This window comes from Erythrolamprus reginae, chromosome 1, assembly GCF_031021105.1.
Source record: "Erythrolamprus reginae isolate rEryReg1 chromosome 1, rEryReg1.hap1, whole genome shotgun sequence".
In the NCBI taxonomy this organism is placed as follows: domain Eukaryota; kingdom Metazoa; phylum Chordata; class Lepidosauria; order Squamata; family Dipsadidae; genus Erythrolamprus; species Erythrolamprus reginae.
In genome coordinates, this window is record NC_091950.1 from 194,774,056 (window position 1) to 194,790,770 (window position 16,715).

Here is a 16,715-nt window from a genome sequence, read left to right on the forward strand (position 1 = left end):
GGATTTCTCTAACTCTACGTATAATTGTATTGCTCACCTCTCATACCAGATTTAAGCAAGCTACTAGTCGAACTCTCCATTTGGGTCAGACTAGATTTCCCCGTTAGACTGCTGGAGCTCATCTCTACAAAGGATTCTTGCATGGAAGACATGCTTTTGGCAGACATGCTTGCAAATTTCGTTTCAGTCATACTGCTACTGCTGAACGAAGTTTCTTGTTTAGAAGCGGCCATTTGAAATGACTGTGCAGAAAAACTCTCCTGCATGCTCGCTTCACCACTTCTCCTCAAGACTACCTCTTTTGGAGATTCTTCAATTAGAGCTGTGGAGCATAGCAAACGTACATGGAGGGAAAAAAAACACCAATGACACCACATTAGCTGGTAAAGACACATGTTCTCTATTGACTTTATGAAAAGGGCAACAGAAGTGGCTTGCAATTTGAGGAAAGCTGAATCTGGGTTTTGACATAAGGTTCCAATAACGGATAATAATGCAAGAATACCCTATGTTAAATAAGTTATTATTACAACGATCAGATGACTTAAAATTACTCATTAAAATTATAAGTACTGAAGAATTGTGGGGGGAAAAGACTTGTTTTCCTCATTCATATTCATTGAAAGCCCCATTAAAAACATACTACAGCTTTCCTTAAATACAAGCCTGTGTACAAAGAAATAGCAAACACAAAATAACCCAATGATTCCTTGGATATGTACAGCCTTATACGTTATCTGAAAACTTCAATACTTTTTAAAATCCTGGAAGGCTGTGCACCATTTGGAATTTGAGAGTTTTTTAAACAATTATCACCAGAACCAAGGGGTTAATAGCCAAGATATGTTAGGATAGTTGAAAGCTTTATGACAACACTGAGCTGGCATAATTTTTTTTCTTAAATATTAATGATATGCTTAAATATAATAACATCCTCATTTATATTGCACATTTGATTCATTGCATAAAGTAGCATGTCATTAAAGAATTCACAAAATCAGCTGACTTTCTTATATCATCTAAGTCCTGGTGCCATTAAAGGAAAACTGGAAGACAAAATTAACTTACAAAGGACGGTCAAGGATGCTGTTGCAGAGCATTGCCCGTGAAAATTTTTTGCTTTGACTGTGTATTTTCCACTATCGCTCAATGCAGCATTTTGGATTGTAAGAGAATAAACATTCTTGAAACGGTTTACTTGGATGTTGGATGAGAGAGAAATCTGATAACAGGAAGAGAGGTTTAATTAATGTCATGTTTAATTCAAGCATGCAAATAATTTTTTTATGGCTAACAACTAATTACTTACTGGTTGATTATCTTTAAACCAATGAACCTCAGGAGAAGGATCGCCAGTGACTTCACAGGTCAGTAGCACACTCTGTCCTTCATTAACATTTTGAGATTTTGGTTGAGTGATGAAGGTTGGGGCATTTGAAAGATCTTTGGAAACTTTCATTTCAAAGTGACATTTTATGAAACCATCTTCTGTCTTTCCTTCACAGGTGAGTATTCCTTCATCTTTCTGAGTAGCCTTGCTAATGGTCAATGAATGGTCATTTCCAGATACACCATATCTATAATCTTCAGAGTTAGCTATCTCTAGTCCATTTAGCAGCCATTTTATATCAGAAGCATTGGGAATATTGGCTTTGACAACAGTTCTTTCGCCTTCAGACACGGACATTTGGGTGGTAGTGGCTTTAACTTCTGGATAAGGTTTCTTAATATCTTCAGGTATTAGAGATTTCTTAACAATTTCCTCTTGGACTACTGCCTTTTCTTGAGAAGTCACAGTAGCTTTCTTTTGGGTAGATAATTCATGGACTTCTTCTTCTTTCTGAACCAGCTTTTGCATTTTGGCTAAGCTCGATATCTGAGAACTTGCATTTTTGAATGCTTGGCCAGTAAACTGGAAGCTAGTTTTAGAAGCGCTACCTTCTCCAATAATCTCACATGTATATTCACCTTGGTCAGAGTCCTGAAGGTTATGAATGTTAAGTTCATAAGTTCCATCGGCTGCATAATGAAACTTGAAATGATCATCTTCTTTTAATTTCTTGCCATCTTTATACCAGGCTACTTCTCGGACACTTAACACGCTGCTCTCAACTGAACAGAATAGTTTCACTTTATCACCCGAAACGTCAACCTTCAGTTGTTGTGTTATCTTGGGAGCCATAACAACTGGCAAGTCTACTTTTTCAGCTGGTGCAGTTTTCTCTGCGACAGTTGATTTTGCTTTGGAGGGGGCAGGAGATGGTTCAGGAGACTTTACTCGCTTTGGAGATTTTACTCTGTCGGGAGATTTCACATGCCGTTCAGGAGACTTGACCCTTGGAGGTGACGTAACTGCTTTTTCTGGAACCTTTTTTTGTTGCACAGTTAAACTAAAGTGAGCTTCCTGCCTTCCTTCAGAATTTTCAACCACAACAGTATAGCTGCCTTCATCTGACATCTGGACAGATGAAATTTCAAATGTAGACTTATATTCAGTGCGTGTCACTTGATAACGCCCAGAGGAAACAAGAACCTGTCCGCCACGTAGCCATGTCACTGTTGGTGTTGGTTCACCATCAGTGTCACATGAAAATCTTGCAGTCTCGCCTTCAGAAACTGTGATTGAGCGGGGTTTTGTTAATATTGTAGCAGGTAGAGTGGTTTTAAATTTCCGGTGCACAGCTTTTTCTTTTATTGATTTTTCCTCTGATGCACTCATTTTCTTCTCAGCAGAAGCATGATGTTCATATGATGATAATGACTCCCTTGTTGCTGTCAGTTCCGACTTGACTTCTCTTACTGAAGAGCTTGCTTCTGTTTCGGAAATTTTCTTAAATGACGAGATTGCATATGCATCAGTTCTTGTCAGATCAGGAATAACAGTTCTAGGAACTTCCTCATCTCTGCGCTGGGAACTGTATGTAGTATAGTCTCCTCCTGTAACATCTAATGTTGCATAGTCTGAACATTCTCCTCTGTAGTTTGTAGACACAACACGGTATGTGCCACTGTCATCAATATGACAATCAAGGATCTCTAAGGTCAACACACCACTAGTGTTAGTGAAATGTATCTTATGGCTCTCGTGGATTTCAACGCCATTATGATACCATTTCACCTCAGCAGTTGGCTTGGACTGAACATTCAGAATAAATCTGGTGTTGGTGCCACACGGGACACGATGTGAACGCATTCGGAGAGTGATGCGTGGAGCATGATCTAGAGTGAAAGGTTCTTGGGTCAGAACTTCATGTTTCCTTTCCATTGTTTTCTGAGTTTTCAAAGCAGCTTTCATGGACTCATACCTGGAAAATATATCAAACCTCGCTGTCCTTTCAAATCTAGAGAGAGATCGCTCACTGGATACTGGACTTGGTGAACGTGGACGAGTTCTTTCGGGCGTGGGAGATCTTCTCTCAGGTTCTTCCACAGGATGTGAATGAGGCCGAATTAATTCTGACACAGGTCGCATCAATTCAATATAAGTTGGAGAAAGAGAGCGTCTTCTTCGGAGTAATCTTGAAGGAGGTGAATATTCCCGATGAACATGTCTCACCATTTCAATTTCCTCTTCTTCCTCTCTTGATGTGATTTCAGTTATTTCTTTTTCTCTCCTCCTTCTCATCCGTCGCTGTTCTTCCTGTGACATATATTCCAACTCACTCTTATATTCAGAGAGCCGCTGCGTGGTAGTAATTGGTCGTAAGAGTTCTTCCTCTTCTTTCTCAGCCATTATCCTCTCCTTTTGTTTAGGTTGCCGGTAAGCTGCTCTGTCATGACGTGTTCGAAGCTGGGCATACGTTGCAGTCGTGTCTTCTTTAGTGGGAATATGATAGGTTGCGTATCTCAACTCTCTTCCCCTAGATACTTCCGCAGCTCTCTGTGCATCTGAGGCAGAGTAATGAAGAGAGGATAATTCAAAGCGTGGGGGGCTTCTGCTTGGAGGTGAGGCAGAAAAACCTAACTCCAATTCTTCTTCAAGTAGCAGTCTTTCTTCTTCAATCCTCTTCATGGCCAAGTAATCGTCGACAGGCAGAAGTATTTCTTCATCCGATAGATCACCAAGGGATCGCCTCCTTGGCCTGTAATAAAAGTCATAATCAGGAGAGGGTGTGCGCCGACGTGCCGGTCTCACTATTTCAAGATCGTCTTGTGACAATTTAGGTATGCGCCACCTAGGTTTATATTGATCCGAAATGCGTGGCAGTGGCATCACGTAGAATTGTTCCCATCTGGAAAGACGGATGCGCTTGGGTCGCTTCTGAACAATTCTGTCCAGTTTTCCTGGCATCTCATACTGGTCTCTCAGCCTCTTGTACCACTTCATGTCCGACATAGGCACAAATAGTTTGATGTTCTGATCTTCTTCAATAGCAGTGGCCACGCGCCTGCGGGGCTCTGGGATCTCGTAAGGCATCCGGAGTCTCCTTTCCTCTTTCATTTCTTCCTTCCTCAGCTCAAATTCACCTTTAACAGTTTTTGTGCTTACAGCTGGTTTATACAGGAGAGCAGCTTCTCTCAGAGCCTCCTGGGCTACTTGCGTTAGTGCAACAGTTTCCGTTCTGGAGAGAATTTCGGCCATTCTCACAGTCTTGTCAATTCTACTCTGCACAATTTTTTGCTTCTCTTCTTCAGACTTATATTCCCGCTTGACGTAGGTCAAGCGTTCTACTTTCAAGTAAGCCTGGCAGCTTGTAGAACCAGCACTGTTTGTAGCCGTAACTCTGTAATAGCCACTGTCTTCAGGCAAAGTGTCCCTTATATGTAAAGCATAATAATCTAATCCTTCATGTACAATTTCAATATTGGGACTAGCCGAGAGAGGCTGACCATCTTTTTCCCACTTCAGTGTTGGTTTTGGTGTGCCGGAGACTCTGATCTCAAAGCAGACATGCTGCCCTTCGTGGCATTCAGCATTTGCCAAAAGCCTTTTGAACATGGGTCGCAGAGTGATGGCTTCGGCAGGCGCATGATGAACAACAGTTAGTTTAGCTTTGCAGCTATCTTCGCCGTATTTGTTACGTGCCAGCACCGTATATTCAGCATCATCACCCTCATTAAGATTGTGGATGATAAGTTGATAAAGACCTTTATCTGTTTCAAAGGTATACTTCCTATCATCGTCTCCTGGTTTGATCTTCTGACCTGATTTGAACCAAGTTACACGAGGTTCTGGGTGAACTGTTATAGTTACTCCAAACCGGATATTTTCACCAACATAGGCAGTTCGGTTATATAGAGGCAAGGTAAATTCTGGCGGCTTCTCCAAAAGTCGCATGGTATCTACTCTGCGCTTCACTCTCTTGACAGTTCGGCATCTGTAAAAGTCAGAAACCTCTCTGACACCTTTAACAAATAGTTCTGCATAGGAACTGTCTTCCCCATAGTCATTTATAACTTTGCATCTATAGGTACCGTCATCTGCTTTAGCAATATCTTTGACATACATTGTAGCTATGCCTTCGTGATACGTGATTTCATATTTTTCACTGTTTTCCAGTTGCTTTACTCCAAAATACCAGTTCACTTGTGTGGCTGAGTCATAGTTTTCAATTTTGCAGACATATTTGACATGTCCACCTTCTTCTCCAACAGCATGCATTATTTGACTTGAAAGTGGGCCAATATCAATTGATGCCACTTTAACTTTAGCAACAATTACTCCCCTCTGAGATCTGACAGCACCTCCCCATGCAATACGGGCAGTTGATATAACGGTACTCCATTCCTTCTTCATCAGTGTTTGGTAGTAACGTCTGTGTCTTAATGTCTTTATTACTTTAGTGCTGGTTTTCTCAGTTCTCTGCTTCAACCATGGATGATTAAGAGCTTCTGTAGCAGTCATACGAGATTTTCTTTCTTTTATTAATAGACGGTCAATAAAGTCCAAGGCCTCAATACTTATATCTTTGAAGGCTTCATCATCAAAGTTGTATTCGGCACTGATGATGTTTTCAACTGTCTGTTGATTTGTTTCAGCAAGGAAAGGATTCAGGCCACTTAGAAGTACATAGACTAGAGTTCCAAGGGACCACATATCCGTGGCTGTGCTAACCATATCATGCTGGTGGACTTCAGGACCATAATATTCAGGAGAAGTAAACTGAAGCCTGAAATTATCACCGGGTTTCAGTTGTCTTGCCTGGCCAAATTCAATAAGTTTAATTGTAGAACTTCTTCTTGTGAAATAAATAATGTTGTCAGGCCTGATATCAAAGTTTCCGATGCTGTGACTGTGTAAGAATTCCAGGGCTTCACATACTTGGCGTACATAGCTTACAATTTCTCGTTCATTAAGTTCAAAACCAGGAATGCTCAATCTTTCAAAGATGTCAACTCCAGAGATGAATTCAGAGATCATGATCAATTCTTCTAAGCTTTCGAATGATTCGTGAAGGTACAAAATATTTCTGTGTCTAGCAATGTTTAGGATAGAAATTTCTTTCTTTACTAGTACTTGATCGGCACCTTTAACTTTGACAAACTTAGCCAGGTAAGTCTTTTTGGAAGCAATCTCAACACATCGGTGAACAATTCCAAACTGCCCATGGCTGAGTTCTTCAGCAATCATATATCTGTCATAGAGTTCCTTTGTAGAAGAATGAGTAGCCTTGGCTATGGTGACTTCTCTGGCTTCATCAACTTCTTCATCATAATTGAGTACCTTTGTCTTATCTTCTTTGGTTACAATAGAGTCTGTTGGTTCAGAAGGCTGACTCTGCCCAAACTTATTTTCTGCTATAACACGGAAGACATAGCTTGTCTTACCAAAGAGGTTTACTACAGTGTACCGTGTATCACGAGCTTGGCCGACACGGATCCACCTTTCAGCTGTTGTAGCGCGTTTCTCAACGGTGTAATGTGTGACTCTACTTCCACCATCATTGGCAGGAGCATTCCATGTTAGGTTGACAGAATCCCTTGAGACCTCACTGGCTTTCAATCCTCTTGGTGCGTCAGGTACGTCAGCCACATCTAATTCAACTGTTTTCTGATCAATGCCAAATCTGTTCTTAGCACAGACAATGTAGAAACCGGCATCTTTTCTGTCTACACCATTAGGGAAAACAAGAGACGTGAAGGATCTCGTAACAATCACTTGGTAATGTCCATTTGTGTCAATGAGATCTTGCCCCTTCTGCCAAGTGATCACCGGATCAGGCTTGCCACTGAATGGAATTTTGATGCTAACAACTTCACCACGAAGGGCGTGAACAGCTCCCATACCTTCCAGATTTTTAGGTAGGTGGATCTTAGCAGGAACTATTAAAAAACACAAGAAAAAATAAATTAGAAAAGTGAATACAGTAAAAAAAATTAATTTTGTTTTTTAACAGAGGAAAACTGATTCTCAGGGAGGGGGACATTTTTTTTGTAGCTTATAGTCTAATATTTGAAATTCACTTGTGCCATAAATTCTTGCCATTGCCAAATAATTGAAGCATGTTGTCCCTATTATAATATTTGGAGATTATCCACAGAAAGTGCAGCTTCTCAGCAATTTTGGCAGAGCTTCTTACTAGATGGATACATCAAAGAGATTTATCTAATAACATGATAGAAAGTTCGTTGAAATTTTTCACAGTAGCTATGCTAAAATTATGAATACCAATTTGGGCATAATTGAATTTTTCTACGATAGAAGCAATTGTGAGATAATTATTCCCTGAAAAGGCTGGTGCAAACATGTACTAATTGTTTTAAAAATGTGTTCCGTATATTGTTTTTTTAAATTATAAAGTTCATTTTCAAACTACAGAATATTGGTCTATAAAGCCTGCTCCATGCAGTGCTTTCATGTCTGAAGGCTAATCTAATGCTAACCCTAACTCTGTTAGCACTGAAATTATTGGACAAAGATCTTAAATACAGGAGTCAAATGGAAGTTTGGATTTTTGTCCACTATCTTGCATTTTAAAATTCAACAAAAAACAATTGTAATTTAAAAACACACACATAATTTACCTTCAACCTCTAAGGAGGCAGTTCCAGAAATAGATCCTCCTTGGTTGGTTGCTCTCACTTGGTATACAGTAGCATCGTCGTCTGTTACATTTGTAATCACCAGTTGATGATATCCTCCTTTAAATTCTTGTATCTTCACCTTTTCACCATCTGGCATAATCTCCTTACCCTGCCTGAACCATTTCATAACAGGTTTCGGGTGACCGGTGACTTTGCAAACAAATGTGGCATGACCTCTAAATTTCACATGCAGATTTCTGATTTCTTCTTTGAAATGCGGTGCCTGAATTGGTACATCAGATTTGGGAACGATCGGTTGTGAAATTTCACTCCATTCACTCTCGCCACCCAGATTTTCACATTTGACACGGAATTCATATTCCAGACCTTCAATAAGGCCTGTGACAGAATAGACAGTCTCGCGGATTTCTTCTGTGGTTACAGCAATCCATTTGTTCTGCTTCTTTTCTCGCTTTTCAAGGTAGTAATTTCTAATCTTTGAGCCTCCATCACTTGCAGGTGGCCTCCAAGACACAACACAGGAGTCTTTTGTAATAGCAGATACATTTGGTTGAGTTGGTTGTCCTGGTTTTTCTGTAAAATAAAACATTTCCAGGACATGAAGTCGGTTTGCTTAGTAGACAGTTTTAAATTCAACAATGGATTATGCTTTATTTTTATGTGTGCTTACCAAAAGGTGTCTTGATGATAACAACTGAGGAAACCTCTAAAGCTTCACTGATGCCAAATACGTTCTGAGCAGAGACGCGGAAATAATACCCTGCGTTTTCAATTAGATTAACAATCCTACATGTTGTGCCAGATATACTTGATGACACCAATTGCCATTCAGCACCTTCTTTGGCTTCTCTTTTCTCTACAACATAATTTGTGATGAAGGCACCACCGTCATCTTCAGGTGCCTTCCAGCTAATGACCACAGAGTTCTTCAGCAGAGCTTCCATCACAATTGGTCCTGCTGGTTTATCTGGTTTATCTGCATAAAAGATGCATGAAGCCGTAGTTGAAAAACATGGTTTGTTTAACTTTGGGGGATGGGGAGAGAAAGAAAGAAAAGGCAGCACTTACCTTGTATTTCCACATTGAGTACAGTATCAACACTTCCGAAAATGTTGCTGAGTTGTACTTTGTACTTTCCGGCATGCGTCTTATGCTGTACATTTTTGATGGAAAGATGGGTATAATGCTCCGTGTTCTCAATTGTAATGTTTTCAGTGTTCTTTAAAAGTTTCTTGTCATGGAACCAAGTAATAGCAGGCACTGGACGACCAATGTAGACAACATGGAGGCGAAGAGTAGAACCTACACCTGCACAATATTTCTCTTTCAAAGGATAACCAGAATGGAATTGTGGAGGAGCATGCAATAAGAGCTTGCCGCTGGTTTCAACTTCTCCAACATCATTGGTACCCTTACAGGTATAAAGTCCTTCATCTTCTTGCTCTTCTGTCAGCACAGTCAGCGTATGGGTGCGCCCATCTGATGACATCTTGTATTTTCGGCTTTGTACTAGTTCTTTGCCAAAACGATACCATTTAATGTCAGGAAGAGGTCTCCCAATAATCTGGCATGATAGCTGACCTGCGTCCCCTAGGTTTGTAGTGACATCCTTCATTTCTTGTCTTACTCCAGGAGCTTCTCCAGCTGCATTTATAAAAGAGGAAAGAAAAAAAATCCTGAATGTTCTTCTAGTTTAAAAAAAATATTTTATTTCAGTGTTCCCCATCTTTTCAATCAAATTATTATAGCATTCAGCATAATTTTTATTTTTCTAAACATTAAAATCATATTTAGTTTCATTCATAGTGTATGTGGAGTTTATTTATCATGTACTTAGCCATGGCAGTGCAGTGGTTAGAATGCGATACTGCAGGCTACTCCTGCTGCCCGCAGCGTGGCAGTTCAATACTCACTAGCTCAGAGTTGACACACCCCTATCCAGGGGTGGGCTACTGCCCAGATGGGGGGGGGGGTGCAGTGGGCTAGCAAAAATGGAGCTCCACCCCAGAGCACCCAATTTGCACTGAAAAATGTTGAAAGAAAATGCAGGGTGTTCTGCATAAGCCATGTCCACAGTGCGGTAGTAAAAATTTGGTAGCCCTTCACTGCTTCCATTCTTCTGAGATCGGTATAATAAGGACTCAGATTGCTGAGGGCAATATGTTGATTCTGTTTAGAGAGGGTCTGTAAAGAAGTGTGAAGTGGTATTGCTATATTGTGATCCATTCAGCAGAAGAAATGTGGGGTTCCTCAGGGGTTGGTCCTCTCCCCCCCGCTATTCAATATCTACATGAAACCGCTGAGTGAGATCATCCAAGGGTATGGGGTGAGGTATCATCAGTACGCTGATGATACCCAGCTGTACATCTCCAGCCTGTGTCCAGTTGGCGAAGCAGTGGAAGTGATGTGCCGGTGCCTGGAGCCTGTTAGGGTCCAGATGGGTGTCAACAGGCTCAAACTCAACCCTGACAAGATGGAGTGGCTGTGGGTTCTGCCTCCCAGGGACAATTCCATCTGTCTGTCCATTACCCTGGGGGGGGGAATTATTGACCCCCTTGGAGAGGGTACGCAACTTGGGTGTCCTCCTCGATCCACAGCTAACTTTAGAACACCATCTTTTGGCTGTGGCGAGGAGGGCGTTTGCCCAAGTTTGCCTGATGCACCAGTTGCGGCCCTATTTGGACAGGGAGTCACTCATGCCCTCATCACCTCGAGGTTAGACTACTGCAACATAGGGCTAATAATAAATAATAATAATAATAATAATAATAATAATAATAATAATAATTTATTAGATTTGTATGCCGCCCTTCTTCGTAGACCCGGGGCGGCTCACAACAACAATAAAAACAATATACAGTGTAACAAATCTAATAATTAAAAGAAAGCATCTAAAAACCCATCATTTAAAAACCTATACAACACAAGCATACCATACATAAAACTCTGTAAGCCTGGGGGAGATGTCTCAATTCTCCCATGCCTGGCGATATAGCTTTGTCTTAAGCAATTTACGAAAGACAAGGAGGGTGGGGGCAGTTCTAATCTCTGGGGGGAGTTGATTCCAGAGGGCCAGGGCTGCCACAGAGAAGGCCCACCAGAGGACATTGTTTAGTCAATGGGACCCGGAGAAGGCCAACTCTGTGGGACCTTATCAGCCGCTGGGATTCGTGCACAGAAGATGGTCCCGGAGATATTCTAGTCTGATGCCATGTAGGGCTTTATAGGCTTCCTCTGAAGAGTGTTCAGAAACTTCAGAGCATGCAGAATGCGGCCACGAGAGCAACCACGGGCCTTCCCAGATATGCCCATGTCTCATCAACACTCCAGCACTGGTTGCCGATTAGTTTCCGGACACAATTCAAAGTGTTGGTAATGACCTATACAGCCCTACATGGCATCGGACCAGAATACATCCCAGCGGCCGAATAGGGCCCACAGAGTTGGCCTTCTCTGGGTCCCGTCAACTAAACAATGTTGTTTGGTGGGACCCAGGGGAAGAGCCTTCTCTGTGGCAGCCCTGGCCCTCTGGAATCAACTCCCTCTGGAGATTCAAACTGCCTCCACCCTCCTCACCTTCCACAAAACTCTGAAGACCTATCTATGTCGCCAGGCATGGGGTAATTGATATATCCCTTTGGCTAGTAATATTTATGTGTGGTTATGATTGGTAATATTAGCAGTTTTTAATGATAGTGGGGGGTTTTAACTTTAGTTTTTAATTATTGGATTTGTACCATATTGTTCATTGTTGTTGTGAGCTGCCCCCAGTCTTTGGAGAGGGGGGGCATACAAATCTAATAAATTATTATTAATAATAATTGTACAGGTGGTCCTCAACATACAATAGCTCATTTAGTGACTGTTCAAAGTTACAATGGTACTGAAAAAAAGTGACTTATTATCATTTTTCACACTTACTACCGTTTCAGCATCCCCCTTAGTCATGTGATCAAAATCCAGATGCTTGGCAACTGGTTCATATGTAGGATGGTTGCAATGCCCCAGGGTCATGCAATTCCCTGTTGTGACCTTTTGACAAGCAAAGTCAATGGGGAAACCAGATTCACTTAACATTTGTGTTACTGACATAACAACTGTAGTGATTTACTTAACAGTTGTAGCAAGAAAGATCATAAAATGGGGTAAAACTCAATAAGTTTCTTGCTTAGCAAATGAAATTGTGGTCATAAGTCAAGGACTACCTGTATTAAATTTCTCAGTCCTTTATATTATAACTGTCAAGTTAATCAAATCAACCAAAATTACAGATCCATCACATTCTTTTCTTTACTTTAATATCTTCTAATAACTTTGCAAATGATACCATAAAGCATAATATATCTCACATGTCAGTTTTGTCTTCACTGTCATTGCTGTTCTACGTGGCCTGCTCATTCCGGTTTCATTTTCTGCAAAAACTCTGAATTCATATTCTGTAGCTTCCAGCAAGCCTCCCACTGTAAATTGTCTGTCTTTGATACGTTCTTTGTTGCATTTTTTCCATGCGGTCTCTCCATATTGGCGATATTCAACCCAGTATCCAATGATGTCTTTACCACCATCGCATTCAGGGCGCTCCCATTCTAGAGTAATACTATCTTTAAATATAGAAGTGATCTCAATTTCTCCAGGCTGGCTTGGTTTATCTGTAAAATGAGAGAAAAATAAGTGAAGATCTGTCTTCTTCCAAATATATATCTGAATGCTCTGATAATTGATTTTGTATTTACATACCAAATGGATCCTTGCACACAACTGGTTCAGAAGCAGGGCTTGGTTCACCTTCACCAATATCATTTTGGGCAATAATACGGAATTGATATTCAGCATCTGGAACCAGTCCTGTGACTGTATACATTGTAGTTGTGATGTGGGTCTTGTTGTGCCTAACCCATTTATCAGTAGATGTTTCTTTACGGTCAATATAATAGCCAGTGACACGAGAGCCACCGTCGTCTCTAGGTCTGGACCAAGATAAGTTAACAGAACTTTTTGTGACATCAAGTATTTCTGGTGGATAACTTGGAGGCTCTGGTGGATCTGTTAAGAAGAACACAAGGGTTACTATACATCTTTTTCTAGGAAAACTTAGTTTAAATCTCAATTCAGTTGTGATATTTTAGAAATGACTCTAGGCTTGTCATTATCTTTCATCTTAAACTAACCACTCAGCCATGGTGGTGCAGTGGTTAGAATGTAATATTGCAGGCTAATTCTGCTGAGTATCAGAGGTTTAATCCTCACTGGTTCAAGGTTGACTCAGCCTTCCCTCCTTCTGAGCTCAGTAAAATGAGGACCCAGATTGTTGGGGGCAATAGATTGACTCTGTAAACTGCTTAGGGCCATAAAGCATTATAAAGTGGTAGATTAGTCTTAAGTGCTATTGCTATTGCTATCTCACATGTTTCCCTTGGGGACATATCAGAAAACATAGTTTTTGCAAAAAAGCCCAAATAATATATCCCACCCCCGGCAATGACACAATAACAACAACAACCAGAACTGAGATGTGTACTTACTCAAAGGTGTCTTTGGCACCACTGGCTCTTCAGATTTCAGGGATCGACTCACACCGAACTGGTTTTCGGCATAAACACGGAAGTGGTATTCCACATTTTCTTTGAGCCCTTTCACCACCAATGATGTGCCTTTTACTCTGGAACCCACAGTGTACCAGGCAGTCTTCGGTACTTCACGCCTCTCAACAATATATCCCAATATATCAGCACCACCATCATCAGTTGGAGGCTTCCAGCTGACTCTAACGGAGCGCCCTTGGATGTCGTCATATTCAAGTGGCCCTTCTGGTGGATTGGGAATGCCAATGACTCTGACTTTGATGTAGACTACTTTCTTGCCACATTTGTTCTCAAGTGTTAAATCATAAGTACCAGAATCCTCCCTTTCTGCATCTTTGATCACCAATTCAGTATCTGTTTCGGAAGTGGCAATCATGGCTCTCTGGAGGATGTCGTGTCCTTCCTTAGTCCATTTGCAAATCGGAATAGGTTTACCTTTAATTGGCACCGTGAGTTTAATTGCTCCACCTTGCCTTACAAATAGACCTTCCAGGTATTTTTCATCCAGTACATAATCAGGATATTCTGGAACAAGGAAAAAAATTATCTCACGTTAGATACAAAACAGTTAAATAGTGTGGTTAAGTTTTAAACATTGGGTTCCATTAAGGAGAAACAGCTGAATTTTCTTACCAAGCATTTCTGTTACTTTGGCTGTTCCTGGTACCTCTGCAGGTTCTCCAGGACCTCCAGCATTACAGGCGATGATACGGAATCTATACTCGGCCCCTTGTGGAAGATGGGTTAGAGTGTATTCACGAATTTTGGTGGGTGTGGTGTTACATTTTGTCCATTCAAACTGGTCAACCTTTTGCATTTCAATTAAATAGCCAGTGACTTTAGATCCACCTTCATCTTCAGGTGGACTCCAAGCCAAGGAAATCGATGTTCTTGTAGTATCTGTAACTCTTGGATTCTGAGGTTTGCTGGGAGGAGCTGGAATACATAATGAGAACAGACACAGCTCTAGTTAAGAGGACTTCGCATTTAACATTGTTTTTCAAAAAGGCAGTTCAACTCATTAGCATCTACTATTTCTTAAATATTTCCTAGCAAATGTGGTACATTATTTACCAATTGGATCCATAGCAATCACAGGCTTTGATGCTCGGCTTGGTTTGCCAGTGCCCCTAGCGTTGATAGCTGTGATGCGGTGTTCATACTCCAGGCCTTCAATTAACCCTGTTGACCGATAGCGTGTCATAGTTACAGCAATTTTGTTTACACGGACCCATCTGTCTGATCTAACTTCTTTGCGTTCCACAATGTAACCCGAGATCTGGGAACCACCGTCTTCTTCTGGTGGATACCAAGTAAGTGTCATTCCGTCACGGCAAATATCAAACACTTCTGGAGTACCAGGAGGACCTGGGATGCCTAGATGGATAAAACAGAAAAAAAATGAGAACATTATTCAATTTACAGTCATATTTGTTCCTTCTAATCAAAGATAGTTTTATATATCTATCTCTATCATCTCTATTTATCATCCCCGTCTCCATCCATCATTTGTCTGTCTGTCTGTCTATCCAAATACTTTTAAATAATTCAATGTAACTGATTATTTAAGCAAAAGAAGAACAGAAAGTATGTAATGTTTGTTCTAAAAACATTTCTTTATATTTATTTTTAGTTTTTAATGCAAAATATTAACTTACTGATTCTGCTCTTGCATTCTATAATCTCAGATTGCAAGTAGGATCCAATTCCAAAGCGGTTTGTAGCAGCCACACGGAATACATATTCAGCACCTTCAATCAGTTTAGAAAATTTAAAGGTTGTCCGAGTTACTGATTCTGATACTGGTAACCATCCTGGACGGTGAGCATCACGTTGCTCTACCACGTATCCACTTAATGTTGCACCACCATCCATCTCAGGTGGTTCCCAGGAAATAGTTACGAAAGTTGAATCTATGTCGACTACTTTAATAGGTCCAGTGGGTGGTCCTGGTTTATCTATGAAAAAGAAAAATCAAGCATAAAGGATTAAAAAATAATGTGGTTCACTTAGGGAGGAAAATGGAGGGGGAGAGGGGGGGAAGCAGGGATATATTTTAAGCCAACCAGCCAAAAATCTTACCAAGAATAATAACTTTGATTGTTTCAAGAACAGTTCCAGTTGTATTCTTCAGTTCAAGTGTATACGATCCAGTATCTCGTATTGTTGTTTCGCGTATGGTTAATTTAGTGTGTTTAGCAACTGTTTCAATCTTGACACGCTCTGATTCTTTTAGTTTAGAGCCAGCAAAGAACCATGAAACAGCTGGAGGTGGCCGCCCAGAAATTGGAATGGATAATTCTATAGGTTTTCCAGTTGGTACATGGATGGTCTTTTGAGTAATTCCAGAAAGATCAATTGCAGGTAGAACTAAAAAATAGAAAGTTTTAAAAAAGGATATGGTTAATCAAGTCAAACCATGAATCATTGCTATGAACAAAATTTCACTTTTCACTTACCTTTTTGTTCTTGCACGGTGACGGCTGTGACTATTTCTCTTGGTTCCGAGACACCTTTCTGGTTTTGGGCTCTGACTCTGAACAGATACTGTTCACCTTCATTTAACGAAATGATTGTGTGCTCGAAGACTGTTGGTTTCAGGGTTACCACTTTCATCCACCTGTCTGTTCCAACTTTACTGGCCTCGATTACATAACCAGTTAATCTGCTACCACCATCATGCTGTGGTTTTTCCCAGGCAAGTGATACGGTAGATTTGGTAACGTCGACCACCTCCAGTTTCTGTGGCACACTTGGGACTTCAGATATAAGCACTGTATCTGATGTCTCGCACGGTTCACCTATTCCGTAGATATTTTCTGGCAGAACTCGGAAATAGTATAGAGCCCCTTCCATGAGTCCGGAAATTCGGTAAATGGTTTTGTTACATTTGGTAGTTACAGTTTTGTAAGCTCTCATGGCAGCCTCACGTTTTTCAATGATGTAGTTATTGACTGGTGCTCCACCATCGATGGCAGGGACATCCCAAGTAATAGTTACAGATTCTTTTGTGACTTCTTTCACTTTCACAGATCCTGGAGGGCCAGGAGTATCTACAGGGGAGCGAAAGAAAACATTGTTTATTATACTGTATTGTCTAATTCTTTTCCTTATTGACAAAACAGTATGCGTAGACCAACACTGGCG

At 40.8% G+C, this 16,715-nt stretch overlaps 1 protein-coding gene across 1 annotated transcript in view; it reads right to left on the reverse strand.

The window, feature by feature from the left end:
• LOC139169288 (titin-like) overlaps positions 1-16,715 on the reverse strand; it is a 329,115-nt gene that overhangs the window by 1,433 nt on the left and 310,967 nt on the right. Inside the window, exons 179-192 of the mRNA XM_070755280.1 lie at positions 16,028-16,621; positions 15,651-15,938; positions 15,227-15,526; positions 14,643-14,945; positions 14,202-14,504; positions 13,509-14,093; positions 12,724-13,029; positions 12,336-12,635; positions 9,055-9,630; positions 8,657-8,962; positions 7,966-8,559; positions 1,310-7,263; positions 1,069-1,222; positions 38-322 (exon numbers count right to left, since the gene is read on the reverse strand). Of these exons, the coding sequence (XP_070611381.1) occupies positions 38-322; positions 1,069-1,222; positions 1,310-7,263; positions 7,966-8,559; positions 8,657-8,962; positions 9,055-9,630; positions 12,336-12,635; positions 12,724-13,029; positions 13,509-14,093; positions 14,202-14,504; positions 14,643-14,945; positions 15,227-15,526; positions 15,651-15,938; positions 16,028-16,621 (10,848 nt within the window). The remainder of the gene's footprint in view (positions 1-37; positions 323-1,068; positions 1,223-1,309; positions 7,264-7,965; positions 8,560-8,656; positions 8,963-9,054; positions 9,631-12,335; positions 12,636-12,723; positions 13,030-13,508; positions 14,094-14,201; positions 14,505-14,642; positions 14,946-15,226; positions 15,527-15,650; positions 15,939-16,027; positions 16,622-16,715) is intronic.